The sequence below is a fragment of the Molossus molossus genome, unplaced genomic scaffold (assembly GCF_014108415.1).
Source record: "Molossus molossus isolate mMolMol1 unplaced genomic scaffold, mMolMol1.p scaffold_m16_p_10, whole genome shotgun sequence".
Lineage (NCBI taxonomy): Eukaryota > Metazoa > Chordata > Mammalia > Chiroptera > Molossidae > Molossus > Molossus molossus.
In genome coordinates this window covers 21,472,556-21,500,151 of record NW_023425345.1, presented here as the reverse complement: position 1 = coordinate 21,500,151, position 27,596 = coordinate 21,472,556, and the positions used below count along the sequence as shown (strand labels likewise).

Here is a 27,596-nt window from a genome sequence, read left to right as displayed (position 1 = left end):
AATGGTATAACTAGAGTTGCACTTTGGAAAGGTCACTCAGACCCAGATTTGGGCTGGAGTGGGGTAAAACACCAGAGGCAGGAACAGGTAGAGGCAGGTAGGAGGCCCTGGCAACAGATCAGGCTTATCTTGAAGAGATTGTGAATCAAGACAGCAACAGCAGTAGGGGAAAGAGAAAGAAAGAGACACATGGGGAGATTTTAAAATGACAGGATTTCATCACCATTTGGACATAGGTGAAGGGAGAGAGAGAAATCTAGACTGACACCCACGTTTCTGGCTTAGGTAACAGGGTGGAAGGCGATAAGGAGAAGTAAACAAGAATAGAGCAGAATGTGGGCTGAGGTGGAGTCCGAGGCACACGATGCCTGAGTAGACATACCCATAGGTAGTTGTAAATAAGGGTCAGGAAAAAGGTCTGGGTGGGAGAAATATATGTGGAAGCATCCACACACAGCAGGTAGTTGAAGCCATAGGTAAAGATGGGGCACCCAGCAGAAGGACTGGGTGCTGGGTGGGACATGGGATGGGCCAGTGAACTCCACCTCCATCCCATTGATGATGTTCAAAACTCCTCATCCTACAGAAAGGAATTAAGACTTGGACCCCTGGTATTTCCTGGGGCAGGACAGCACAGGAAGGATGTTCCCACTACAGGTCCCTCTTCTGAAACAACCTCATCTGGTTACTGCTCCTTACTACCAGGGAACATGTCTCAGAGCCCATTCTGTCTTGTGACAAATAGCAGGGCTGCCTGCCCTCACCTCCTGGGCTAGGAGCCTATGTGCTCCAGATGAATATTCCAAGAGACGGGTAGGGACTGACAGTGACCCCACAAAGCAGAGGCATCTTGCAGCATCCCCTGAATTACATATATTCTCCCAGGGAGTGCTGAGAGAAGAAGTCAGTGGGAGCTAAGTCAGTGACCCTGACTTACCTCCCAGTGGCCTGACATCCTGGTGATGGCACCCAAGACAAGCAGTCCTGCCCCCCTAACTTCAGCCCAGCTCAGAGACTCAAATGGGCCAAGAGCCAAGGGCCAGCCTCCCACACAGTACCCACACGGGATCAGGCAAGCAGAAGACAGCTCATGGAGCTTTTTTCTGGTTGTTTTATTTGAAAACCCTCCAGTGTGTCCCCTCCCTCACCACACCCACCCCAGGACATGACGATGCCACACGCACACACAAGGCTGTGAGCTGCACATGGACACAGGGGCTGTGCTCACAACAACATGAAAAAATATACATTATATATAATACATCAGGGCCCCTATTCCCACTCCCACCCCCACAACCTAGCCATGACCGGGTCAGGTAGGAAGGGGCAGGGGCTATAGAGCCTCAGGCAAGGACAGTAGGGGAAAGAGGACGACAAAGGAAGGGAAGTGGGCACACTGAAGAGGCAGGGGTCCCAAGTGAAATGGACAGAGAGATGGGGGATCATAAGAGGAGCAGGAAGGCCCCATGGAAGAAGCTGGGGGGAGGAAGGCCTCACGGATAGGAGAGTAGGGAAGGGCAGAGTAGAGGGTTCCTTCAATCCCACCCCTGGCCCCCGTCATTGCTACTGACAACCCTCCCAATGCAGAGCATGGCTAGTGGGGGAGAGATAGAGACATGGGTGAGCTAGGGAAAGGCTGCTCTGGGGGCAGAAAAGGCAGCCAGAGTCTTCCACAAGGGCGGGGGGAGGAGCACAGAGGCATGGGAGCGAGGTGGCTGGGGAATGGGGAGAGTAGACTCCAGTGGGGCCCACTGGGATTTTGAGATTAAAGGATGACTCAAGCTCTCTCCGTCTTGGTCTCTCTTCTCTCAGAGTGTCCTTTTCTCTTTTCTGGGAGTGTCTGTCTCACCAGGGCAGAATTCTCTCTCTCTCTCTCTGTTTGGGGAGGTGTGTACGCCTTAGTAGCGGTGTGGGGGAGTCTCAATGATGCGTCTTTCATCGCTGCTGGGTGAGTCAGCTGCTTCTGAGTCACTGCTATCCTCATCCTCCTGCTGGCCACCGGCAGCCCCCGCCACACTGGCTTGCCGGCTTTGGTAGGACTAGAGAAGGCAGGAGTGGAGAGAGCAGGGTTCAGTGGTCTTACACACCCCACAGCCTCTCCTTTAGGGCCACACTCCCTCAGTCTCCTTACCACACACACACACACACACACACACACACACACACACACACATTCCCACCCCACCCCTGGCCAAACCTTTCTCCTCTCTGCTCAGGGGCTCTGCCCAGAGCTTTTTTCCAGGGCCTGGTCGTTCCTTAGGGGTCTTCTCTGTGTATGCTCCAGCTGAACCTCGACTCTTTAGGCCTCTCACTCCCCAGGGCCACTCACCTCCATGGGGTTCACGATAATGGTGAGCGCGGAGTCATCCCAGAAGAGATCAGGGTCCTTAGGGTCACTGGAGGCCCCTGGGGGCCCACCAGCCCCTGAGATGCGGCGGTGAAGGGAGTGGATTCTCACCAGGCCCAGGATGACCATGAGCACCAGGAAGCCCACACACACCACAATGATGAGAGTCGCTGCGCTGGGGACCACTGTAGGGAGAGCATGCGGTGAGGAGATGGCGGCCAGGCTCACCTGAGGGGACTCAGCACAGGGAGCAGGAAGGGGAGCCCTGTGCATAGGGCTTCTCTGAGTAAGAGAAGATAGGATCCATGATTGCCCATAAGAGGAGACTACCCTGTAGAAACTGGAGAAAAAATAGACCTGGGAAGTACCAGTGACTAGGAGAGAAGCAGTCAGTAGAGTGGCTGTCACTAGGGCTAAGGGACAGAGAGACAGAGGGAAGAAGGGTTGTAAAAGTGGGGGGAAGGGCAGGGAAAGAAAGGGATCCCAGCCCAGTGCTGTCAGGAGCAGCCCTATTCTCAGTGGGCAAAGGGCAAGGCTTGGAACCTGCCAAGGTCATCCTCCTGGGACACCACTTGGCCTAGGAATGAAGTGCTCAGTGCCCAGTGGGGAAAAGAGAGGGACAGTCACATGGGCTTAATGGTGTGGAAGGAGAGAATGTCCAAGGCTGGGGACAGGTCTAAGGGGCAAGGAGCAGCCCCTTCACTTACCCACCTAGACTGAGCTCACTCCTACTTGGTGCCACCTCCCTTCTCCTTATGGGCTCAGGGCTCCTGGACATTCGGGGCTTCTGCTCCTTCCAAACCTCCCCCCGAGGTACACCCCCTTTCCCTTTGGCCCTATCATGCCTCTGGTCCTGCGGCCTTACTTTGAGGCCCAGGCTCAGGGGGTCATGAACTGCGAAGGGCAGTGAGACACTGAAGGGCTTGGGGACTCTCACACGAACCCTAGAGCTGAAGGCAGAAAAGCAGATGTGCACCCCCAGGAACACACTCAGGAAGAACGTGTAAGCACACAGCTGGACAAAGGTCCCCACAACCTTAACCAGAGCCAGGCCTCTGCTGGCCCACACAGCTGCCCCTACCAGCCACCTGGCAGCCTGCTCACACAGCAGGATCGATGGGATATGCCTGAGGGTCTCCAGGAAAGCAGAGAAGAGCCATAGGTGCAGAGTCACCCAGCTCCCTGCCAGCTGGGCAGACCAGGCAACCCCCTGAAGGAAGATGTAAACAGCACAGCCATGGACTGCGAGGGCCATGGAGCGAGCAGCCATGAGCATGGCCCTGCCCCCCTTCTGCACACACACAAACAGCCCTGGGAGAAGCAGGAGAGCCCACAGCCCCAGGGACAGGAGTCGGAGGTAGAGATCCCACACACTCACACCCAGGCTCAGCACCCTCCCAGGCAGCTGGGTCACTGCACTCCACATGGCGCACGCCCCTGCCCCGTTTTTGCTCACAGCAGCCAACCCGACCACAGAGGCTCCACGAGGCCCAGACTCTGGGCAGTCCTGTTAATGAGGGACTATCACATGCACGCGTCACACACACAAATTATGTTCCAAGCAACAGATATACCTCCCAGACTTGAATTTATCCACAGCCTCTAAGAAACAGAGCCAAGCGCAGAGAAGCACAGCAGGAGAGCCCCACGCACCTGCTGCCAGCAGCACACACGCTGCCACCACACACAGTGCCAACCAGGTGTGTGGAGAGTGCCCGGCCTGAGCAAGCACACTAGCCTCACACCTCCACACTCCCTGAGGCCACTTGATGGCTCTCTGCCAAGTTGGTCCCAGTCCCGACCTGACCCAGAGCCCACTTGGGGCCACTCTCCAGCTAGAGCTGACTGCCCAGCAGGGCAGACAGGTTCCCTCAGCACTGACTCCAGGGCAGAGACGGGACTGGCTGGATCAGCATTTCTCAACTGCCTGGGATTGGGGAGAAGGGAAAAAGGAGAGAGAGATGACCTTTCTGCCCATGTGCAGGAAATAGTCCCTCCCAAGTCTCCACATCAGTGAGCAAGAAGGGGGGTGGTGACCCCACCAGCAGAATGTCCCTGTAGCTAAGCCCAGGCTCTAGAAGGAGTGGAGACCTCCCCTCAGAGTGAAGGCCACAGCAGGTTAACTCATGCTAGGCACAGTGATGACAAGCCAAACCTTCTGGTTTGTGCCCTAATCAAATGCCTTTGTTCCTCTGAGCCCCTGGCCCGGTGAAAGGAATCACAAGCTCACTGCCAGAACCAAGAAATGGCCGCAGAAAAGACAAAATGCAGACTCTCTACTGTAGGCCAATGAGCACAGTTAATTAGTTTAAAATGAGCCAGGAGGCCAGGGAGATGGGAGGATTTTTAAATTAGCTACAGTCAAAAATCAAGAGTTTAAAAACTACAATCAACATTTCTTTTTTTCTTTTTTTAATCTTCAGCCAAGGATATTTTTCCACTTATCTTTAGATAGAGTGGAAGAGAGAGAGGGAGGGAAGGAGAAAGAGAGAGAGAGAGAAACATCAATGTGAAAGAGACACATCAATTGTTGCCTCCTGCACAACCCCAATCAGGGCCAGGGACCGAACCGCAACCAAGGTACGTGCCCTTAACCAGAATCAAACCCGCCCTCTTTGGTCCATGGGCCGACGCTCTAACCACTGAGCAAAACCGGCCAGGGCATGTTTTTTCAAAGCATCAAACATAAATGGCGAGGGTATGAAGGGCAATGGTTAGAGCACAGGCTCTGGAATTGCTGCCTGGATTTGAATCCTGGCTCTATCACTTTCTAGCTGTATGATCTTAGATAAATTACTTAACCTCTCTGGGCTTCCATTTTCCTGCCTTTAAAGGGGATAAGTCTAGTTCCTATTTCATCTGTTGTTTGTAATGATTAAATGAGTTAATATGTGTAAAAGCCCAGGAGCATGGTGCCTGGCACACAGTGATGTGTTCACTATTCTTATATCGCATGACTGAAGTAAGTGCTGTGCTTTCAGGGTAGTGGTCGTTGACCATGTACCTCTTCCAAGAAAGCACTCTTGGAACTTCTTAGGGAATTGCCTTCAGAGCCTGTGATACACCCTTTGACTTTTTTTCAAAAGTGACAACTCTGTGCCCTTTGAGTGTGGCTTAATGTTTTAAAACGTAAAACGACATCCAGTGCCAACTCTGACAAACGCGGATGCCGGAGCTGGGCAATGCTGAGCCGGGCCCAACGCAAGGTGTGTCCTAAACACATAAAATAAAATAAATACATCTCATAAATAGGCTTAGAGAGCAATCTGAAAAGGAATTCCCAAAATCACTTTTAGCAACATCAGAATCATTTTGTGGTTTTTAATAATATGGAAGATTTATTTTATAATATTTGGCATATATCTCATATGACAAAATAATTGGATCCCAACTTTATTTTTTTTTAAAAAAGTATAGGAAAAAACTGGCACATAATATACCATAATATTAAAAATGGTTTACTGCCCTGGCCGATTTGGCTCAGTGGTTAGAGCATCAGCCTGCAGACCAAAGAGCCATGGGTTCGATTATGGTCAAGGGCATGTACCTCGGCTGCAGTTCGTCCCTGGCCCTGGGGTTGTACAGGAGGCAACCAGTGGATGTGTCTCTCTCACATCAATGTTTCTCTCTCTCTTACTCTCTCTCTCTCTCTCCCCCTCCTACTCTATCTGAAGATAAATAGAAAAAAAATATCCTTGGGTAAGGATTTAAAAAAAAATGGTTTCCACTCTCCCTGGCTGGTTTGGCTCAGCGGTTAGAGCATTGGCTTGTGGACCGAAGGGTCTCAGGTTTAATTCCAGTCAAGGGCATGTACCTGGGTTTCAGGTTGAATCCCCAGCACCAGCTGGGGTCGTGCAGGATGCAACCAATCGATGTGTCTCTCTCACATTAATGCTTTTCTCACCCTTTCTCCCTCCCTCCCTTCCACTCCTCTCTCTAATGGAAAAATATCCTCGGGTGAGGATTAACAACAACATCAAAAGAAAACAAATAAAACAAAATAAACACTGTTTAAAAAATAATAATAAAATACAAACAAAAATGGTTCCCGGCCAGTATGGCTCAGTGGATTGAGCATCGTCCCATGGACTGAGAGGACCCAGTTCAATTCCTGGTCAGGGCACATGCCTGGGCTGTGGGCTCGATCCCCAGTGCGGGCTGTGCAGGAGGCAGCCAATCGATGTTTCTCTCTCACACCAATGTTTCTGTCGCTCTCTCCCTTCCTCTCTGAAAAATCAATAAAAACATATTTAAAAGAAAAAATAAAAATGGTTTCCCCTCTATGATAGAATTATGGCTAAGTTTTCTTCTTTATACTTGTAGTTTCTAGTTTTTTCTACAATTTAGCAACTCTTAAATTGGGAATTAAACAGGTGCATCCCTGGTGAAGGACCATGGTGGCCAGGGAGTGGGATTGCTTTGAATGGCAGCACTCCATCTGGATATTGGCATATTTTGTTTTAGAAATAGACTTATGACTTTGTAAATGGCACATAATTACATGTGCAATAAAGCCAACTTTCCCCTTGAGGACAGGGACTGTATCTATCCTATAATTCTTTTATATTCCTAATAGTACTTTAGGATAGTGCTAATATATAATAGGTATTTAATAATACTTGATAACTTCACTACCAAGGATCCCTAGGTCCAGGGCTAATTCGATAATGTTGTGGGAGGACAACAAAGGCTTGCCTAAACCCACACTGACTCTGTGACTCCAAGCATGAGTGCCCCTGCAATGCCACAAGGCTCACGTTCTTCACAAGGAAAAGTCGATGATCCGGGGGAAAAGGCACTGGAATACAGCGTTCAAGTACCACAAGAGAAGAGAACCCACTGTTCCACCCTGTCCTCCCCTCCCAGGGATGGAGGGGGACGATGCCTGTGCCCAGCCCAGTCCCCTGCCACCCACCCACCCTGCACGGCCTTACGTACTGGAGTTTCGATGGGAGCTGGCCAAGCTGTGTCCAGCCATCTCAGGAGGTGGCTGGTGACCACGGTGCAGGAACTGCTGGGAGCTGAGCACGTGGCTAGGGTGGGCAACCCGGTTCATGCTGTGCAAAACATTGACCTGGGGAGGGAGGGCTCAGTGGGCAAGTGCTCCTCTCCAGGCCCAGCTCCACCTCTCTAAAGCCGCCTCTTTACCACTGCCCCACAGCTGCTGCTCCCCCACGCACCAGCAGCACCGGGCCCAGGAGTCCTCCCTCCTGTGATTTCCATTCCCACCACCCATCTGTTTCAGTCCACTCTGCCCTGGCTCCTCCCCAGCAGGGGGTAGCTGTGGAAGGAAAGAAATTCTCTGGGTACCTCCACGATGAATTCATTGCTGGAGTAACGACCATTCATTTCTGAGCAGGAAAGCCGGAATTTCCTGGCATAGAGGGCAGCTCCGTGCCGCAGCCTGTAACGAGCCTGCCTCAGGATCTCTTCATACACAGTGATGCTCTCCACCCCTGGGGGCCGAGGAAGCAGCTCAGTGCAGGAGCCAGCAGAGAGGCCCAGGGTGGACTCTCTCTCTGACTCCCACCAGCCTACAGTTGGTTAGCCCCACCCTTCAACAGGGGTGGCACCCAAGCTCTCAGAGGAAGAGATGGTCTCTTCCACCCTTCACCTGGCTCTAATTGACTGGGGCAGGCTGTGTTTCCTCTCTAATAGCTTTGTAGCTTCTGAGTAGGGATGGAAAGAAGGAAATCAGAACACTGCAACATAGTAGGGAGGTGGCAAACAAGAGAGAAGGAGGGAGAGGAGGAAATACGGAAATCATCAGGGAGGCTCTGAAAGGAAATGGAAATAGGAGGGAACTGGTTATGCCCATCAGCTCCCATCCTTCTTTATGGAGGATCCTTCAGAGAACAGCAGACTTCCTATGGAAGTTCCCAAATCATTACCACTAACTAGTTAGATGACCTCTTAACTGAAAGCTATGCTGTATACATAAGATTAGTAAGACGGAAGACGGACAGGACGGCTGGTATCAAACAGCCAGAGGATTAGGAAGCTAGTCAGAGAAGGCTCAGCCAGAGGAGTGGATGTGCACCAGGCTGTGGAGAGAAGCAGGGAGAGAGGACCATTCGGAGCCTAACCCCGGCACATCTCCTCTAGGGGCGATCTAGAAGCCAAAAGATCTTCCAGGCTGGGAAGGTGCAAAATGTCACTTGGCCACATCCCTGGGCCTGGACGGGGAACCCTCTGGATTTCCCAGTACTTGATCATGGGGAGGAGCACACACAGAAAAAGAGGACGGGCTCTGAGGCCCCACTGACCGGCAATGGTGAGGTAGGCGGATGTGTTGGTGAGCTCCAGCCCTCGCTGCTGCAAGGATGCCATGTCTAAGAGCAGGCTTTCCCGCTCAGGGTCGAGGTCATCCCCCACCAGAGAAATCTCACAGCCGTCCAGGTTGTGCACGATCTCATCCGACATGCGTGTGTCTGTCACTGGATTGGAGAGAGTCAGGATCTGGGTCAGAGCTGAAGGCCCTCCTTCTGGTAACTCTTCCTCCCCTTCCAGGGTCATTCCCTGAGAGCAGTCAGCATCATTTTCAGGAACGCCATTACCCCAAAATTTCCGTGCACCCGTGAGCCTCCTACTGGCTCTTCTTCCTAATGGTAAGTGGTTCTGATCAAGCAAACACAGGATGACGTTGCTGTCACATCCAGCTCCAGATTTTCTCCCTTACTCTGATCCTAGATAGGGACCCTTCTCTGGATGACATCACTCCCTGGGGTCATTCTTACCGGTGCCCTGCCAACTCTCATCCTTTTTGGCCTCCACCTGGTGAGAAATGGAGCAAGTGATTTGAAGATCTGGGAACAAAGCGACCCCCTCGGATCCCTCGAAGTCCACAGCTGGGCGGGCAAAATGAGCAGTGCCACTCAACAGGATCTGGGGGGCATCAGGCTGGAGGACCACCACATAGCCCTCCACTTCGGGGATGGAGACACAAGATTCTTCACTGAAGCACCTATATGAGAAATGGGGAGAGTCAGCCTGTGACCCCAAAGCTCCCTCCCTTATAATTTATATTCTGTTTCATCCCTCTGGGCCTCCCTCCACCTCTACATAGAGTGCCCCATGTAGGGAGGGTGAGGGGAGCAAAGGGGGATAGTGTATCTGCACCACCACCCCCCCAGTAGCAGAGCTGACTGGGGAGATACCGTCTCCCAGGAGGATGCCACTACAGGAAAGATCAGGGGCAGAAGGTCAGGCAACCCTAACCTAAGGGGTGACCACATCATCAATGTCCTAGCCCAACACTGTATTTTACAAGCTGAGCTTACAAAAATGTACATACATATATACACAGTTCTTTTTCCAGGAGGCTTTTTTTTAAAAGTATATTTAGTACATTATCTGGTAGATATATGCCCCAAAATATGCAACCATAAAAGGGGGCAGGGGCCTATCAAAAGATGTCCTCCTTTTGATGAGTCTTCTGTTTACTCTCTTTTAATATCAGAGTAACACATTTTGGTAGGTAAACTAATTTGACTATCTGGGACCTGCATCCACCTTCCCATGAGGCCTCACTGATCTTGTGCTGACACAAACTCTCCCTAGAAAACTCAGCCAGGCTGAACCAACCAACAGCACAACAGCTCAGGAACATGCTCCCAAGATCCACTGTAGCCCCATCCTATGTTCATCTATAATAATTCTCACAGCACTTGCTGGTTTATGAAGCATTTTACACATAGTACTTCATTTAACTGTATTTCAATGCTGTAGAATAGAGACAAGAAAGAAAAGCTTTTAGGTCAAGCATCTTGGCCACATCAGAAATACATGTCCTAGTCAAGGCTTAAATCATTCTTCTCATTCCAAGTCCACAATCTTTCCACTACACCACAGCCACCATTTGGGTTTGCACCAACCAAGTTTATTTATAAAGAAGTATCTCCTTGAACAAGCAGTCTTCATGAGAAGTTGCTAGTTCACAGGCAGGGCCTATGATCCACATGCTTGTGCTAACTGACCTGATTTTTCTGAGAACCATTATGAGTGTACCTGAGCATGTCCAGCTGGATGCTGCAGCTGAAAGAGAGAAGGGTAGCCTCCGCAGACACAGTAAGCTCAAACCCCCTTAAGTGACCAATGCCCACGGCTTACTGAGCTCCTATGCCATAGGAGTGGGGCCTAAGACAATCTGCATGGTCATACAGAGGGGCCCAGATCAAAGCCTATTGGGAAACAGCCCTAGCGGACCCTGGGAGCACAGATTCCAAAAGATAGCAATCCAAAGAGACACAAAGGGGAACATGAGGCTGGCCCCAACCCAAAGGCACCACTGATCTGGTTGAGAGATTAGATATGGAACACAAACCTCAACACAGAGAATCTTTTTTTTTTAAATCCTCACCAAGGATATTTTTCCATAGGAACTGCAACCTGTGACTCATTGGTTTGCGGGCCAACGTTCCACCGCTGAGCCAAACTGGCCAGGGCACAAACCTTAAAACAAAGGCCAGCATGGTCACCATCATGTGAGAGGAACAAAAAAAAACCCATGAGAATTCAAAGAGGGAGAGATTATTCCTGGCTGTGATGGGAACAGGGCATTTGGCAAGGGAGGGTAGAACAATCAAGAAATGTAGCAATGAGCTAACCTTTCAAGAAAGGAGGACTTCACTTCACAGATGGTGAGGAGTTTATTCAGGGGGGTAGAGAAACATAAGACAGGAAAGGCCAGGGCCAGATAGTGGAGAGTTCTGAGTGCAATTTTGGTGCAGGGGGCGAAACAAAGCCATTGATGTCTTCTTCATCAGTGACATGTGAAGAAAATTCTGATTTAAGATCAGTAAACTAGCCTCAGGGCAGAGAATGAATTGAAGTTAGAATGCTAGCCCTGGCCGGTTTGGCTCAGCGGTTAAGACGTCGGCCTGTGGTCCAGAGAGACCCAGGTTCAGTTACCGTTAAGGGCACGTACCTCGGTTGCAGTTTGTCCCCGGCCCTAGTTGGGTCATGTGGGTGGCAACCACTCGATGTGTCCCTTTCATGTCGATGTTCCTCTCTCTCTCCCTCCCACTCTGAACAAAAAAAAAAAAAAAATGGAGTGTCCTCGGGTGAGGATAAAAATAACAATAATAATAATAACAATAATAATAATAATGAAGTTAGAATGCTAGAGATGGGTCAACTAGTTAGGAAGCTACTGCAGCAGGCCAGGTGAGAGGAGATAAGCGCTTGAGCTGGAGTGGCAACAGCAGACATAGAAAGAGAAGAGACAGTTTCCAGACAGCCAGCACAAAGGTGACCTGGCAATTGATAGGGCACAGAAGAAAAAGACAGGGAGGCATCCAAAATGACTCAGAAGGTTCAAGTCTGGATGATTGCAAGAACAGAGACACCATTACAGAAATAGAGAATTCAGGTAGAGAGGTTAGTCCGGGCTTTGAAGTTCATTATTTCAGCTTTAGCTCTTTTTTTTTTTTGAGGTGCTGAAAGAACTTCTAGGTAGAGGTTAGAGCAAGCTGATAGAAATGTAAGAGCTATGGAAAAAGGATAACGCTAGAGAAAAAGATGGGGTAGCATCTGTTCTAGAATTACTGCTTAATGCCACAAGTAGGTATTGACTGAACAGTTGCATAAACCTGGCTTGAAATGGACAGAGACCATCCGACCGGTGTGGCTCAGTGGTTGAGCATCGACCCATGCACCAAGAGGTCGCCAGTTTGATTCCAGGTCAGGGCACATGCCCAGGTTGTGGGCTAAACCACCAGCAGAGGGCCTGCAGGAGGTGACCAATTGATGTTCTCTCTCATTGATGCTTCTATCTCTCTCTCCTTCTCCCTTACTCTTTCTTGAAAATCAATAAAGAAAAATAATAATAAATAAATAAAAGGACAGAGACCAAGTTAGGGAAGCCACATGGATGAGGGCAAGGATATGCATCAGAGAAAAGAAGGCATTGGTAGGTATCTGTCTCTCCCTGTTTCACTCACTCTCACATGCACATACACAACCTCTATATTTTCTTCCACAATCTCAAGGAAGTATTAGGGTATCAGTAACCAACCACATGGAAATCCTAGAAATGGAAAAATGAGAATTCTCTCTTTCTTAACCTCAGAAAGAAAGTAAGGCCCCTTTCCTATACTGAAGGACAAGTCAGTTCCCAGCCCTTGTATAAGGCTGTTCTCTGGGCATAAGGGAGATAGAAGGGATTCAGATAAGTCCATCAACAAAGAGGATGCCAACTCCTCCCCCTGTGGGAGGACCCTTGCAGAGCTCCCCACTAAGCTAAAAGACAGAGGCCTCCCTTCGGACTTAGCCCTTGGTCGACTGAGGGGGGTTAAGCCTTTCACAGCTGGGTAACAACCCTCTAACAACTAGAGTTGTGACTAGAACGTGGTAGGACACATCCTCATCTCTGACCTACGCCCACATGATTTCATTTACCTGTGGCCCTCAGTGCCACACTGTGACCACACCACAGACCAGCAGCCAGATTCCCAAAAGCCTCTGCCCCCACTTTCCACTACTCTAATTATGAGGCCTGGTAATTACACCCAGTCACTGTCTAGGGCTCAGAGTGCTCTCTTCTCCAAACCCACTCCTCTCAGGGTAGGGACAAGTCAGGTATTTAATCTTTATACAGCGTATGGAGAAACTGAGGCAGAGTAAAGAAAATGCTTACTCATAATCCTGACTCCTACATTATGCAATCTACCCACTAGATGGCAGTATCTCCTAAAAAGTGCCCCATAAACCATAATGAGGGGTGAAAATTCCTTTATAAGAGCCAGTATTTGCAGAATAGGCACTCTGCCAGATGTTTAATCTGGATAATATCATTTTGTTATCATAACAATTCCATGAGTTAGATTCTATTGTTATACCTGCTTTATAGTATTTGCTCAATGCAAAAAAGCTAGTAATAGACTCTGTGTCCGTAACTATTATGTTTTCATTACTTCTCAAGTAATCTGTATTTTTAAAAACCAAATATACTTAAACCTTGAAGTAATTTTCTTTTAAAGAATTCAAAATAACCCTGGCTGCTTTGGCTCAGTGGTTAGAGTGTTGGCCCACGGACCAAAGGCTGGCAGGTTCGCTATCCAGTCAAGGGCATGTACCTGGGTTGCAGGTTCCATCCCTGGCTCACTGGGGTCATGAAGAAGGCAACCAGTCATGTGGCTCTCTCACATGGATGTTTCCCCCTCCCTCCCTTCTACTCTATTTAAAAACCAATGGGAAAATATCCTTGGGTGAAGATTAACAACAAAAATAAGAATAAGAATCCAAAATAATTTACTTAGAATTCAAAGGTCAGCAAACATTTTCTGTGAAGGGCCAGACAGAAAATATTTTCAGCATTTTGGTCACACGATCTCTGTACCAACTACTCAGCCTGCTATCACAGTGGAAAAGCAGCCATAAACAATCTGCAAATGAATGGGCAGGTCTGTGTTCTAATAAAACTTTATTTACAAAACAGGCAGCTGACCAGATTTTGCCCGGAAGTTTCCAGCCCCCAGACTTAGATAATCAATTTGATCTTGCAAGAGCTTGATGAGTCAAGATTAACATAGGTAGAGCAACTAGAGCTATTTGCCCAGTGTCTTGGAGGCAATTAGTTCATTGAGTCAAAATTAATGTCACCTCTCCCAGCTCCCAATCCAGTACCTTCTCTGTCCCACTTTACATATCAGCAGAGAGGCACAGAGAAGATTAAAACCCCCAAATCCTGGAAGTGTGGCTCAGTAGAAAGAGTAATGAATCAGTTGTTGGAAAATCAGTCTAGTCCAGGCTAGGTCACATGAGCAGGTCAAATGTCCTCTCTGGGGACCCAATCTCCCCATCCATTAAGTGAGGGAGGTGAGCCAAAGGGCTGACAGTCTGTCTCTGCTCTGTGATTTGCCCGCCCCACCCCACACTCACTTGACGGCAGTGGTGAGGCGCAGGGGCCTGACGCCAGGCGTGGCAAAGCGCAGAGTGTTCATGTAAGCCACATGCTGCAGGGCATGGTTGAAGGTCTCCACATCATCCCCCTCCAGGGTGAGCAGGGACTGCGAGGGGTTCACGTGGACCTGGGCCCCAGACACAGACACAGCTGAGAGCAGGCCCAAGAGGTGAGAGAGAAAGGGAGCAAAGGTAGAGAGGAAGGACAAGGGCGTGGGACAGGGCATGCCTGGAAGGGAGGGCTGAAGGAAGGGGCTATACCTTCATGCCTTTGCCCAGGCTTTCGAAATCCCTATAGTCCAGCCCCTCCCGACATGCATAGAGGCACTCGATGACCTCGCGGCTCTCCAGGCGGCCTGAGCGCACGCTGAAACCAGCCAGGTAGCCATGAAAGTAGTGGTGGATCTGCAAGGGGTCTCCTAGGGCAGGAACACAGGGGCGGACAGGAGGTGAGAAAAACGGAGGAACAGAACAAGGAAAGGGACAGAGAGAAAAGGAAAAGGAAGAAAGAGCAGAAGGCTTGAGAAAGAAAATGAAAAGGAGAAAGGTGGAAACTGAAAGGAGAGGTGAGAAGGAGAGAGAAGTGAGGCTAAGTGGGAGACTGGAGAAGCCAGAGAGAGAAAAAACCAGGGGAAAAGAAGGGTGAAAAATAGAAGCAACCGAAATGAGAAACGCTTCTGGGACAGGGAGAAAAGGAAGAAGGAAAGCAAGAACAAGGGGGGAAAGAGACACAACAAGAAAAAGGGGGAGACTGCAAGAGAGGGCATCCTCAGAGGCATGCAAGGAGATCAGGGTGAATGTGCGTGAGCTTCACAGATGCCCAGATCCTGCCTGCTGAGTGACTGACCCCCACCTCCTGCGCTCCAGCAAGAGAACTCCTTCACTTCATTCTGTAGGCAGGAAGGGACACCCATCAGGCCTTAGCTCACCAAGGAAACCCTGCCTTGCTATAGTTCTTGGAGGCTCTGCCCGCCTGGTGGCATGGGAACCAGTAAATCTGGTGCAGAAAAGGGAGTGCAGAACAGGAAGTTAAGGTGAGAACACTCTGGCCTCCAGTTCTGACACAGAGTACCTTGTGTGGTGTCTGTACTGTTGTCTTCTCCCTTTTCCTTATCCTTGTTCTTCTCCTCTGGAGGAAAAGAAAAGATGGCAGTGAGCTCAAAGTTGTATGGACAACTGACAGAAGGAAGAAGTCATCCCTGCTCTGACCTTGTAGGACTTATAACCAACCTCTCAGGTGAGTCCCAACCCTCCTTTTTTTCTTTTTAATTTTTTGTTTATTGATTTGAGAGAAAGAGAGATCAATCTGTTGTTCCATTTATTTATGTATTCATTTGTTGTTTCTTGTATGTGCCCTGACCAGGGATCAAATCCACAACCTTGACATATCAGGACAACACTCTAACCAACCGGGCTACCCAGCCAGGGCTCCAACTCTTTTTTGTTATGTCTCAATCTCGCAGTCCTCTGGTATAGACAAACTCCCAAATATGTTACTGAGGAAACTCAAGGGCTCTGATAAGACAGACAGATACACATACACAGACACGCACAGAAACACACACACTCTCCTCCCCCCCCCAGAAGGGGGAAAAAAATAGAAGAGCTTAAAGTTGGAAGACTGATGGTTCTCTAAAGGGTTACTGGCCTCCAACCACAGAAAAGGCTATGAAAATCATCATCGCTGTGATGGTTAAAATGACAAAGATTCTGGTGATGCCTGAGAAGGAAAATCTTCCAAGTCAGAGGTGATGACCAACTGAATAGGTGGGAGATATAGGGGCCGTGCTGTCCACTGGAGATCTTTCTGAACCACCCTGCCCAACTGCAGGGAGATGCATGAAGTCAGGCTGCCCTTGCTCCACCAATCCTAAGCCACTGGAGGCTCCAACCTTTTGTGTCTTCACAGAGAAGCTCAGGGACTTACCAGTCCAGCAGGCCCCAATCATGAGAGCAGGTTCCCTTCGGGGTGGGTGGATGAGACCATTGTCATGGATGAGGGCCGGGTCAAAGGAGATGCCATCAGCATAGAGTGTGACTGTGGGGAACTCGAGGTTCAAAGCATAGTGGTGCCACTCATCATCACAGACCTGGATTGCAGGAAGGGGCAAGAACCCTTCAGTCACTTCTTCTTCAGGGAAATAACACAAGGCACTGCCCCTTCTCCTGAGAATCAAGGGACAGCCCCTCATAGTCCCAGTTCCATCATCAGGGCTTACTAGGAAATTGTTGCCTACCCAACTCAAGAAATAACATTCTTGAGCAAAATCTATCAGGCAATCAACCTAACACCGAAAATTCTACTCTCAGGTAAATCTTTAAAACCATAAACATTTCTAAGAGGAATAATACACTATTTTGTGAATTAATTTTTCCCAAAATAATTTATGATTGGAATATGCTGAGCTCTTTCCTACTTCATGGCCTTTGCATCTGTCTTCCCCTCTGCCTAGAACACCCTCTCTTCACCGCTACTTTCATCCTGTAGGACTAAGCTTACATTTCACCTCAGTGAAATGAACATCCAATATAAGGTGAGTTCGCCAAACTTTACCTTCGCCTATTCTCTACCTCAGTTCCTTACTTGTTCTTTCAGAGCATTTACCACAGTTTGTCATTTTTATATGTCTGCTTACTTTCTAAAAATCCATCTCCAACTCAACTGTAAGCTTAATGAAGGCAGAGATTTTGTTCCATCTTGTACTCCATTATATCCCCAGAACCTAGCAGAATGACAGGGACTTAATTGACACTTAATAAATATTTGTTAAATAAATAAGAGTAAGTAAAAGAAAAACAGAAGGAGTAATGTTACCAATATTAGCAGCATGGCAGATCAGGAAGCAGGAAATGGCAGACTACCTCTTTAAAAGAGGGCCACAAAAAGCAGCTTTTATAGACAGCCCTCAATTATGCAGCTTGTGGATTTCCCAGGCCCTTCATTTCCCTTTCTCTCTCTTCCATTTCCTGCCTTTTTCAGCCATTTGCTTAATCAGCCACTCCACCAGTGCTTGCAAGAAAAGAGATGGAAACCCATTCTCCCCACTAGTCCACGTGGTTAGCTTGGAGAATGCAACTGTTGGCTCAAGAAAGGATTTCACTTCTCTTTTTTTTTCCATCTGTTTTAGTTTATCCCTCATAATCACAGATAATAGCAATGAGAATTAACATGTATAGAGTCCTTTTCAGTCTACAGTCATGTGTGGAATTATGACATTTTGGTCAACAGCCTACCATATATACAATGGTGGTCCCATAAGATTATAATGGAGCTGAAAAATTCACCTAGTGACATCGTAGCTGTCATTACATCATAGTGCAACACATCACTCACATTTGTGGTGATGCTGGTGCAGACACACCCATTGCACCTCCAGTCGTTTACAGTACAGCACATACAATTATGTACAGTGCATAATACCTGATAATGATAATAAACAACTATGTTACTGGGTTATGTATTTACTACACTATGGTTTTTAACATTATTTCAGAGTGTATTCTTTCTACTTATAAAAAAAAAAGTGTGCTGTAAAAAAGTATGAACTGTTATGCCAGCAGCAGCCTCATACCTCTGGTGTTTACCATGTGTGTGTATTGTATCATTTTCTCTTGTGTTTAAGTGTGGTTTTGCACAGTAACATGCTGTCCAGGCTCCCAGTCTAGGAGCAAGGGGCTGTCCCAAACAGCCTAGGTGTGTAGTGGACTATACCATCTAGGTTTCTGTAAGTGCACTCTGTGATGTTTGCATGACAACAAAATTGCCTAACAACGCATTTTTCAGAACATATCCTGTTGTTAAGCGGGGATGACTATATAAAAGTCTATTACATCATTTAATCCTACAACAACCTTAAATATAGAATTCTTATCATCCTCATTTAATAGATAAATAAACTGAAGTTTAGACATATTAGACAAGTTTTCATGGCTAGTAAGTTCCCCTGGCAGGACTCAAACCCAAGCTGTGTACCTCAGAAATACTTATTTTCTCAATTACAACATGCTAAGTGCTTGAGAGTCAGAATACGTACTGTTTAGGTTCTAGATCAAAAGCAGGTGAAATAAAATAAGGGGAGGGGGAAAGATGGTTGGTTGGGTTTGATGTTAGTAGTAATTTGTTTCCTATTTCCTTTTAATCCAGGGGTGCTTTCTGCAGAAGACTAGCCTTGGAAATAGAAAACAAGAGAACTTGGGGGTATAATGGTCAGGATGGAAAGTGGAAAATAAAAAAGGAGGCACAGGACAGCCCAAAAAATTCCAACCCCTGTCCTAGGACCCTCCTCCCCTGAAAGTAAGTTACATCCACCCATCTCTCTGGCACCAGCCTCACCTGCTCCAGCTTCCAGAGGAACTTGACTGGGCGGGCACTCTCAAGCAGAGGCCAGTAGAGGAAGGCAATTCTGCAGCCATGGACTGTCAGTGAGTAGTGAGAGAAGCCATCCTCTGAGGGAAGAGGATAAGGGTAGGGGTCAAACACAGGGCCTAGGGCAAGAACAGGTTCAAAGTACCAGAAGGAAGATGTTGGGTTCTCTTTATCCTCTCATGCACTCTCTCACCCCTGCATTCACTAGTCTTCTCCCCCAAACACAGACAGAGAGAGAGAGAGAGAGAGAGAGGCCAGTTCAGGTGGTAACTAGAGCTTCTTGGGCACTATGATTAGCTGAGAGGGGACACCAGCCAGCCTGCTCCCTCCCAGATCATTATTGGTCCTTTGGTTAATACAAATATCACTGGTGACAATCGTTTTCAAATCAAGAGAAAGTGGCAGAAAGGAAAGAGCAGGTCAAGCTGAGCCCCCCCCCCACACACACACCCCAGAAGGATGTACCACTACAGTCGAGAGAGAAGGCGTACTTAGTGATGGAGCCAACTAGGCCTCATAAGAGGAAAGTGGGTTGGAGGTGGAGGAGAAAGAATGCAGCACACCTCTACCCAGGCGGCTCCATCGCAGTGGAAGGACTGTGACGGGAGCAGATTCAGGGGGCAGTCTACAGGTGGGATGCAGGGGACGGGCAACTGTAAGTGAGAATGGCAGTGGGCAGTGCCACGCACTCTAAGAGCAGTAGGATCTCAACTTGTCATGCTGGGAATAAATCAAAGAATTTCAGGGAGAATCACACCTGGCGCTGCCATCTTACAAGTGAAGCAGGAAGTGACCCATTCACAGTCGCAGACCAGACAGCAATAGAGGCAGGACAAGAAGCGGGTTTCCCCACCCTCAGACCAGTGCCCTGAGGAAGGCTCACCATTCTGGACAGTGTTACACACGATGGTTTCTTCTTCCTTCTTGCCCTTATTGGGAGTTACACCATGCTTCATCCAGAAGGACAGGGTAAAGTGGTCACTGAGGCCGTCCTGGGGCCCAGAGCCCAGCCCAGCTGTGCCACCCAGGGGCACCTGCACAGCTTGCGTGCCGTTGAACCAGTAGATAAGGCTGCTGTCCTGGCTGTAGTGCACTGAGAGTCCTGCTGTCCAGTTGGCATTGGGGCCAGGCATGGGCAACAGATCCACCTCCCCAGTGGCAGCACCTGCAGGAGCCCCAGAAGGCACAAGTGTCAGAGCTGAGCAGCAGCAGATGAGGAAATGGGAAGCAGGCAGAGAAACAGTGATCGATGAGAAAAAATCTCCCACAATCCATCTCACCACCTCTCTGGCGTTTCAAAGACAAGAGAGGAATGGATCTCTCTTTTAGGAATACCTCTCCAATTAACTCATTCCCCAACTTTTCATCTCTCCCTATCATTGTTCCCCAATGTATCTGGTGACTATTTTGTGCTACAATTATGCATCTTTGCCAATACATATTTATTTGCTCTTTGAGCCACAAGAGCTAACTACATGCCATAACCCCTGTGAATATATACACCTATGGATGGGCAAAAGAAGGTATAAGACAGATTCTTAAGAAAGAAGCAGAGAAGGGTCATGTAGAGGCTGGGTGGGAAGAGACAGGTCTGGGGCGGGGGTGCACACCCACCACAGAGTTTCCGCAGTGCCCGCTCTGAGTAGTTGTCTCGGTCGCAGCCCTTGGCCACATGGCTGGTCTGCAGCTCAATAGTGGCCTGAATATTCCAGAGAGGCTCATCACAGGTCTCCAGGCGGATACCGGGGAACAAAGCCAAGCTCCCGGCGCCTGGTGCATATTCAATCCTTTTGTTCCAGCCTGCATGGCGAGAGGGAGAGGGCATTGGAGAGACAGAAGAGGAAGGCAGCCCCTCCAATCTGTCCATTCTGCTCTTGCCATTCCACTGACAGTCTCAGGCTCCTACAAAATGACAGCTACAAGCCTGCACCCAAATATCCCACCCCTGACTACTAGCCTAGCCCTCATGACTATCAGAGCAACAAAAAGAGACTAAGGTGAAAGATGATTCACAAGATGAGTCACAGAGCAAGGCTCCTCACCTTGCCAGCTGGGTTTACAGGTGGGCTTCACCTGGATCTCCACCTGGGCATCATCTGCCGCCCGCTTCTTCCCGCAATCGTAAGCTGTCACCGTAAATTTGTAGAGCTTCTCCCCGCTGTACTGCAGCTTCTCTGTGTTCTCAATGTTCCCTGGGGTGGGGTGGGGTAGGGTGGGGAAGGACAGAGAGGATCAGGAGACTAGAGAAAGTTTAAGGAGACAAGGGGGGACTCCTGAGCTAATTGGGCAGCAGGAAGCTAGAAAGAAGGTATCTGGGGAAAAAGGCTCCACATCTGGGAAGGAGGGTGTGGAATGAGAATCTGAAAGGCAGAGATTCTCTGGGGTGTCCTGAGGGATGTGGGCACACATGGGCTGGACTCACCATCATTGTCAATGAGGAAGGGGGTATTGGGTGTAAGGATCTCGTAGTAGCAGATCTGGCTATACTGCGGGGAGCAGTCCCCATCGATGGCTTCCACCCTCAGGATTCGGTCATACAGCTTTCCTTCAGTCACTGCAGCTCGGTACAGCCGCTCCACAAACACAGGGGCAAACTCGTTCACATCATTGACCCGCACGTGCACAGTCGCCCTGCATGTGCCCGAGCACGAGTAGGGGAGAGGATGAGTCAGCCAGCCTCATACTAGAGACTCAAGAGAGGCACAGGCAGGAATCCAGACAGGGAATCAGAGCAGGAGGGAGGCAGTCTGTCCCTGAGTCTGGGGCAGACGGAATGCCCATCCCCACTCCCCAGGGCACCAGGCACCTTGAGGGAGAGGGCTCTCAAGGGAACTGCGCTAAAGATATCTGCTGTGAGGGGTAAGAACACCCCAGGTGACACCAACACTGGTTTTGATGGCTTCTGAACAGAATGCTAGAGGTTGGGACTGCCAAAATGAGGGGTAAGACAGGACTGTGTGTCCTTCACAAGTCAAATCCAATGAGATAATCAAGGAAGATGCAGAGTAAAAGCCAAGTTAAAAACCACCATGGGAAAGGAAGTGACATTTGTACAAAAGCCATAAGTCATCTGACATGAGTGGTACACAAAACATGAGCGCTGCCTTTTGTGAACACGTGTACAATATGCATGTCAGCTGCGGCCCCTCCCTGCTCAGGTCCCCACTGGGTAAGCAAAGCTCGGGCTAACCCTTTGTGCTGAGCCCTGGCCCTAGCCAAGATCTAGGCACCCTAGGGCCCAGAGGCAAAGGTCCTGTCTCCAAATGGGAAACTGAGTCACAAAGAGTGTTTTATCTCTTGTGCCTCTTAGTGGCCCAGGAATCCTGACTGCCAATTTTTGCCCATTCTCAAATGAGAATTTAGCTGGGAACAAAGGAGTCCCAGGTCTCAGCCTTTTCCATGCTGTAGCCAGCTCCTGCTCCCCCTCCCCCAGAGTGCGGTGTGTTCCAATGGTGTGAGTGTGCTGCACACTGCGGATGGACCGGCAGGGCAGTAGGAAGGAATTTGGGTGTGTGCTGAGAGTGCACCTCCCCTTCCTCCTTGTTCTCCTCATCATCATAAGTCCCATGTTGAGCCCTTTACCATCTGCCAGGCACTGTGGTGCATGCTTTTTACACAAACCATCTCCTTTCACCTTCGCAGCAACCTAAAGAAGGCGTCATCATTATCCCCATTTTACAGATAAAGAAAAGCAGATCCAGAAAGGCTGAGTAAATTGCCCAAGGCCATAAGAGGCAGAGCCAGGATTAGGTCCCACTAAGTTCTACTATATATTTCTGTCCCCGTCCCTACACCCTATAAACAGAGAGGGGAGAGGTAGATATTCAATAACTGCATGGATAGAGGGGCTTAGAAGGAGGAAGGAGGCCCTGCAGCAGGGGGCAGGGGACAGGGCTTCCTCACTTGTGGGACTTCTTGGTGTTGGCTCCATCGGGGCCCTCGCCACAGTCATAGGCCTGGATGGTGAAGGTGTGCTCCTTCTGGGCCTCACAGTCCACTGGCTCCTTCGCCCGGATCAGCCCTTCTCCTGTTGCCTTGTCCAGGATCACAGCCTCAAAAGGCACCCCAGATCCATGGAGCCGGAAGCCACAGATCTCACCTGGCCAAGGGGGTAGGGAAGGATGAGGTTCCTGCACCACCTCCAGCATCTCCTTTCAGCCTGTCTCTCTCCCTCGGGTTCCTACTTCAATCTCTCTTCCCAACCCCTGTCCGTTTTCGTACATGTGGAAGCAACAAGTATCAGTTATATACCAACACAAGCTTTCCTGAACAGTAACCTCTCAGAGGAACCAGGTCTCAGATCTGGCAAAATCTTGATGCATTTAAGGCTTGTCTACCCATGTCCTGTCTGGTTGTCTTTACTCAACCACCAGCTTCAATGCAGCCCTTTCAGCTCCTTGGGCCAACTTCATCTTCCAGTTTCCAAGGCCTCTTCCCTACTTCCTTATTGCTCTCCCGCCCAGGATCTTCCCTCTCCTCCCCTGCCCTCTGCCCTCCCAACCACTTTTCTCTGTTCTACCCACCTTAACATCCACCAACCCCAATTACCTGCATAGCGCAGGGGGGCATCCTTGTCCAAGGCGAAGAGTGGTGGGTTCAGCAGGACCGTGTTGTCGTTCTCCATGACGATGCCCTGGTATTCCGCCTCAATCCATGGCTTGTGCTTGTTGGCTGATCCCCCACAGGGAGAGGAGAGGAAGAACCTGTGAGCTCGCCCTCCACTCCCACACAACCCTCATCGACTCAGACAAACTCGCACTCCAGTATCATCATCCTTTCCACACCCTGCAGAAGCACCTGCAGGCGGGAAAAGAAGTCAGAGGGTCTGAAGGAGGTCACAGCCTTCTCCTATGGCAGGATAGAAAGTTTTCATTGCCCTGGCCGGTTTTGCTCAGCGGTTAGAGCATCAGCCTGCGGTCCAGAGAGACCCGGGTTCGGTTCCCGCTAAGGGCATGTACCTCGGTTGCAGTTTGGTCGTGTGGGTGGCAACCACTCGATGTGTCCCTTTCACGTCGATGTTTCTCTCTCTCTCTCTCTCTCTCTCTCTCTCCCTCCCACTCTATCTGAACAAAATATAAAAAAAAAAAAAAAAAGTTCTCGGGTGAGGATAAAAAAAAAATTTTCATGGCAACAGCCTGCCTCGAAGAGGAGTCCCCTATGTCCCCTGGGAAACATGGTCAGAGCGTAGAGAATTTTCTTCAGGGATTTCAAGTGCTGAAGAGTGGAGACTGGGGATTCGGGAAACAGTGGTGGGCCATCAGAAGGCCCTGGGAAAGGAAAGGGATAGATTAAGGGCAGAGTTGAGATTAGGAAAAGTAGATCTAGAAGTTTCCTGAGAACCTATTTATCCTCTCCACCACCACTGCAACCACCCCATTTTAATCCTGATCCCTTCACTCTGCAATTCTCCCAGCCAGGCCCCAACCTAAAGCCATTCTCCCAGCTTAGAGAGAAGAGGAGAAAAGAGAGGAGAGAAAATATATAGGACAGAAGGAGGGGGACAGAGAGGGGCAGGAATAGAGCAGAGGAATCAATGCCAAATAACTAAACCCAGCAGAGCCGACATCCTAAGGGATTATTGAAGTGGCCTAGAAACATGACTAATCTCCTCCCTGCTTCTCACCCCACAGCCAAGAGAACATACTCATAACCAACACAGTTCTATGTCCCCTCCCCCAAGGCCACCAACCACACTCCCTGAACCCCACTTTTTATACAGACTCATGATTTGGCCCCAGTTTTTGCCTCCTCCATCCTGCTTCCCTTCAACCACCAGCCAATCTCCCCACCTCCTGCCAGGCCTAGCTCTACTGTGCCTCCCGCCAGGACCAATTTCCCACTAGCCTGGTAGGAGGCTACGGGGAAGGTACAGCATATTTCCTTCCCTTCCTACATCACCTCCCAACCCCAACCTCCACTGTCTGATCTATCTAATCCTATCATGCAAACCCCAGGTTCCCAAGCACATTCGTGATGGCCCATCAGTGGGCCATGGGCAGAGAAACACATCATCCAAAAGGATGTCACCAAAGGAAACTCATCCCCAGAATGTCATAGTGAGCAAGAAATCCTGATTTTTATTTTCTCCTCCAACCCCACCCCCAAAAAGCCTTCTGGTACCTGAAAGCCTACTCCTTTCTTGCTGATGACCACCATCACCTCCTTCTCTAGTGGCAGAGGAGAAAGCCACAAGATGGTGTGCAGAAGGCAGCACAGGAAGTGGCAGGAGGCTAAAAAGCCAGACTGAGGTCGGAGATTGAGGATAGAGGGGTGACAGACTGCAAGACCAGTACTGGGTACCCTCTCCACAGCTCACCCTTGACCCTGCTCCTCTCCTCTTGGCCACCAACTCTCTCCTTGTGTCCATCTCCTTTCACTAACTCCTAGGTTCCCTGTTCTCCTTCCTTGACTCTCTCCCACTTTTCTCATCAGTTCTTTCTGATTTCCCTTTCATTCCTCTCTTCTTTTGCCTCTCCCTCTACCCTTTCCAACCCCTTCTTACCTCTCTCCCACACCTCATCTCCCCTTTCCTTCTCAGCTTTTCCTCTCACCACTCATTTAGCTCTCCCACACACCCACATTTGCCCTTTCCTGCCTTTCTTCACCTACCTGGGCCCTCTTCCCCCACCCTCTCCCTTCCTCCCTCCCTCCTGGTCCCTCTGTCAGCCTCACCCAGCTGAATTTATCTGCTGTCTGCCAGAGAGGGCAGCTCTGGTAACCCACAGCCCAGCTGCATGCAGGCATAAGGGTATAGATGCAGAGGAACACGCCAAAACATACGTGCTCCGAATTGCTGAGCTGCAAGGAACAGTTTCTCCCCAGGATGGGATGGAGATGAACCAGATGGATCTGCCACACACCCTTAGAGCAGGCACACCCCAGTGAAAATGGAGAACCAACCAAAGATGTATGTTACCCCTCAGGGCAAGTCTTCTGAGACCTGAGATATCTCCAACAGGGAGAAATTGGGAAAGGGGGGGAGACAGAAACCCCAGGATGGGATTAGGAACCAAATGGGAGCAGAAGAAGCATATGGGGAGAGATGGCCCTGACAGGAGGATGTGGCAAAGGGGTTGCGAGAGAAAGGAGAAGATGAAGGTCTGAGAAAATGGATGGGAAGGGGAATGGTGGGAAGAACGACACCTGTCATGTGCCAGAGAGCCTCATGGCTCCTGCCCACCTCCACCCCTCATCCTTTTGCCTGATACCCTCTTTTAGTGCCCCCACCCCGCACCTCACTCACCTTTGTTACAGGAGCTGAAGGGAAGTAGGGAGGCCAGCAAGAGGGGCAGCAGCAGGAGGGTCATGGTATGGTGTGGTGTAGGGCAGGCAGGACCAGGCGACTGCTCTCCCCTGGGAGCCTTAAGCCCACTTATTGCACCTTGGGGGAGGGATGCAGGGGACCTCCAAGTAGGAGAGGGCAGACAGAGGGGAGCAGGGCAGAGAGAGGAGCGTGCCGCCCACGCTAGTCCATAAAGCAGAGCTGGGCAGACCCCAACCTGGGCGATTGAGGGGGGGACTTGCAGTGGCTTCTCGTTCGCTCGCTCTCAGCCAGGCGTCCTCGCTCTCGCTCTCTCATTCCCACCCCATCCCCTCTACTGCAGGATGACGTAAGCACAGCCAGACGAAGATTGATGGGGCCACGGGCCAATTGGTTGACTGGGAGGGCCAGGTGCTGCAGCGGGGGGGAGGGAGCCCACGGAGGGGGGGGGGGCGGGGCGGGCGAATGCGTTGGGCTTTTTCCCCCGGATTGCAATTTGCGGGAGCAAGGGAACTGCGGGGGCTGGGGAAGAAGCTGGAAAGCTGTAGAGGGAGTGGGAAGACGGACACTGGGAGAATGGAGAAGCTAAAAACCCGGAGGGGAGGAAGGGAGACGTCAACGGAGACCTGAGAGGCGAAGAGGAGCGGTACCGCGTCACCCCACCCCCCAACTCTGCATTAACCTCTTTACACAGCCCCTTCCGTCAGCAAGTCCCTGCTGCGTGCCTCTTGGGAACCGCGAAGTAAAACCCACAGCCTGAGCCTGAGATCCTAGCGTTTCAGTTTCCAGCCTCACGTCTCTCTGAGGAAACCGAGGGGTGGTCAGCAGGGCGGTAGAACGGGCTCTGGGAGGGACTGAAGGAAAAGTGAGATGTTTGTGCCGCGCGCGCACATACACACACACCTGTCGAGGCAGTTCACCACCAGGTTTAATTTTTCCCACTACCTGCAAGCCCTAAGTAATAGTCTCATCCCTCCCTGCCTCCCTCTCCCCGAATTTCCCACCTTAAACCATGATAAATCCGCCCAATTGATTCTGAAGCCAGAGAAGTTGGTAGGGTTGGGGGGCGGGGCACAAAACAATTTAGGCTCACCCGCCCCCTCCACCATGGTAAGCTGGGCTGCCCAATGGCTGGGGACTGGGAGTGATAGTAGGTAAAATGACTCCAGAGGGAGAAGAAAACCCTGCATCCCAAGCCAAAAAGTGTAAAACACCCCAGAATAGCCAACCAAACTCCTCCCTCACCTTCAGCTCTGGACTTTGAACTCAACACCTCATCGGGCTACTAACAGCCCCCTCTGTGCTCCGGAAGAGTAGTTTCTCCACCTCCTGATGGCCTATGGGACAAACAGTCTGAATGCCCCTCAGCAAAAGTGTCTGGAGGAGTTGTGGGGGCCAGCGCTATAGGATTTTCTTTACTTTGGCTCTTGGCCAGCTGGCTGTCCTCCTTCTTTCCCCACCTTCTCCCCTCATACTTTTCAGGATCCCTGACTCAGTCCCAGGATCTCAGAATATTGTTGGAACTCATCCCTGGGTGAGCCTGGAAGAACCCACGCTCCATACATCAAGACCAGCTCCCTTCCAGGGGACACCACCTCCCCAGGGCTCTGGAGTGGTTCCCAAGCCTGCCAGAAATGGGCTGGAAGCCAAACTGACCTTTGAAAAGGCACAAGTCTTGGATGACAGCCCCAGATCCTGCTCCTTCCTCAGGAAAAGCCCAG

The 27,596-nt window shown here is 50.0% G+C and overlaps 1 protein-coding gene across 1 annotated transcript; it reads right to left on the bottom strand.

Moving 5' to 3' along the window:
- Nucleotides 1–1,131: 1,131 nt before the first annotated feature.
- On the bottom strand, nucleotides 1,132–26,189 carry CLSTN3 (calsyntenin 3). The gene is made up of 18 exons (XM_036250792.1): nucleotides 25,858–26,189; nucleotides 23,163–23,285; nucleotides 22,518–22,713; nucleotides 21,037–21,245; nucleotides 20,657–20,806; nucleotides 20,229–20,414; nucleotides 19,498–19,779; nucleotides 18,582–18,694; nucleotides 16,176–16,338; nucleotides 15,321–15,377; nucleotides 14,510–14,667; nucleotides 14,228–14,376; nucleotides 9,085–9,311; nucleotides 8,614–8,784; nucleotides 7,658–7,803; nucleotides 7,286–7,421; nucleotides 2,330–2,532; nucleotides 1,132–2,039 (listed from the first exon to the last, which is right to left on the bottom strand). The coding sequence occupies exons 1-18, from the start codon at nucleotides 25,919–25,921 to the stop codon at nucleotides 1,899–1,901; spliced, it is 2,874 nt and encodes a 957-aa protein (XP_036106685.1). The 5' UTR covers nucleotides 25,922–26,189; the 3' UTR covers nucleotides 1,132–1,898.
- Between the last annotated feature and the right edge of the window lie 1,407 nt (nucleotides 26,190–27,596).

Bases quoted from the DNA above. Each gene is read 5' to 3' on its own strand.
- CLSTN3 (XM_036250792.1), bottom strand. From the start codon at position 25,921: ATGACCCTCCTGCTGCTGCCCCTCTTGCTGGCCTCCCTACTTCCCTTC. The intron at 20,415-20,656 runs GTGAGGAGCCTT...CTCGCCATGCAG, and splicing joins CTGTAAACCCAGCTGGCAAG to GCTGGAACAAAAGGATTGAA. The intron at 2,533-7,285 runs GTACGTAAGGCC...CTCTCCCTACAG, and splicing joins CAGCTCCCATCGAAACTCCA to TGGTCCCCAGCGCAGCGACT.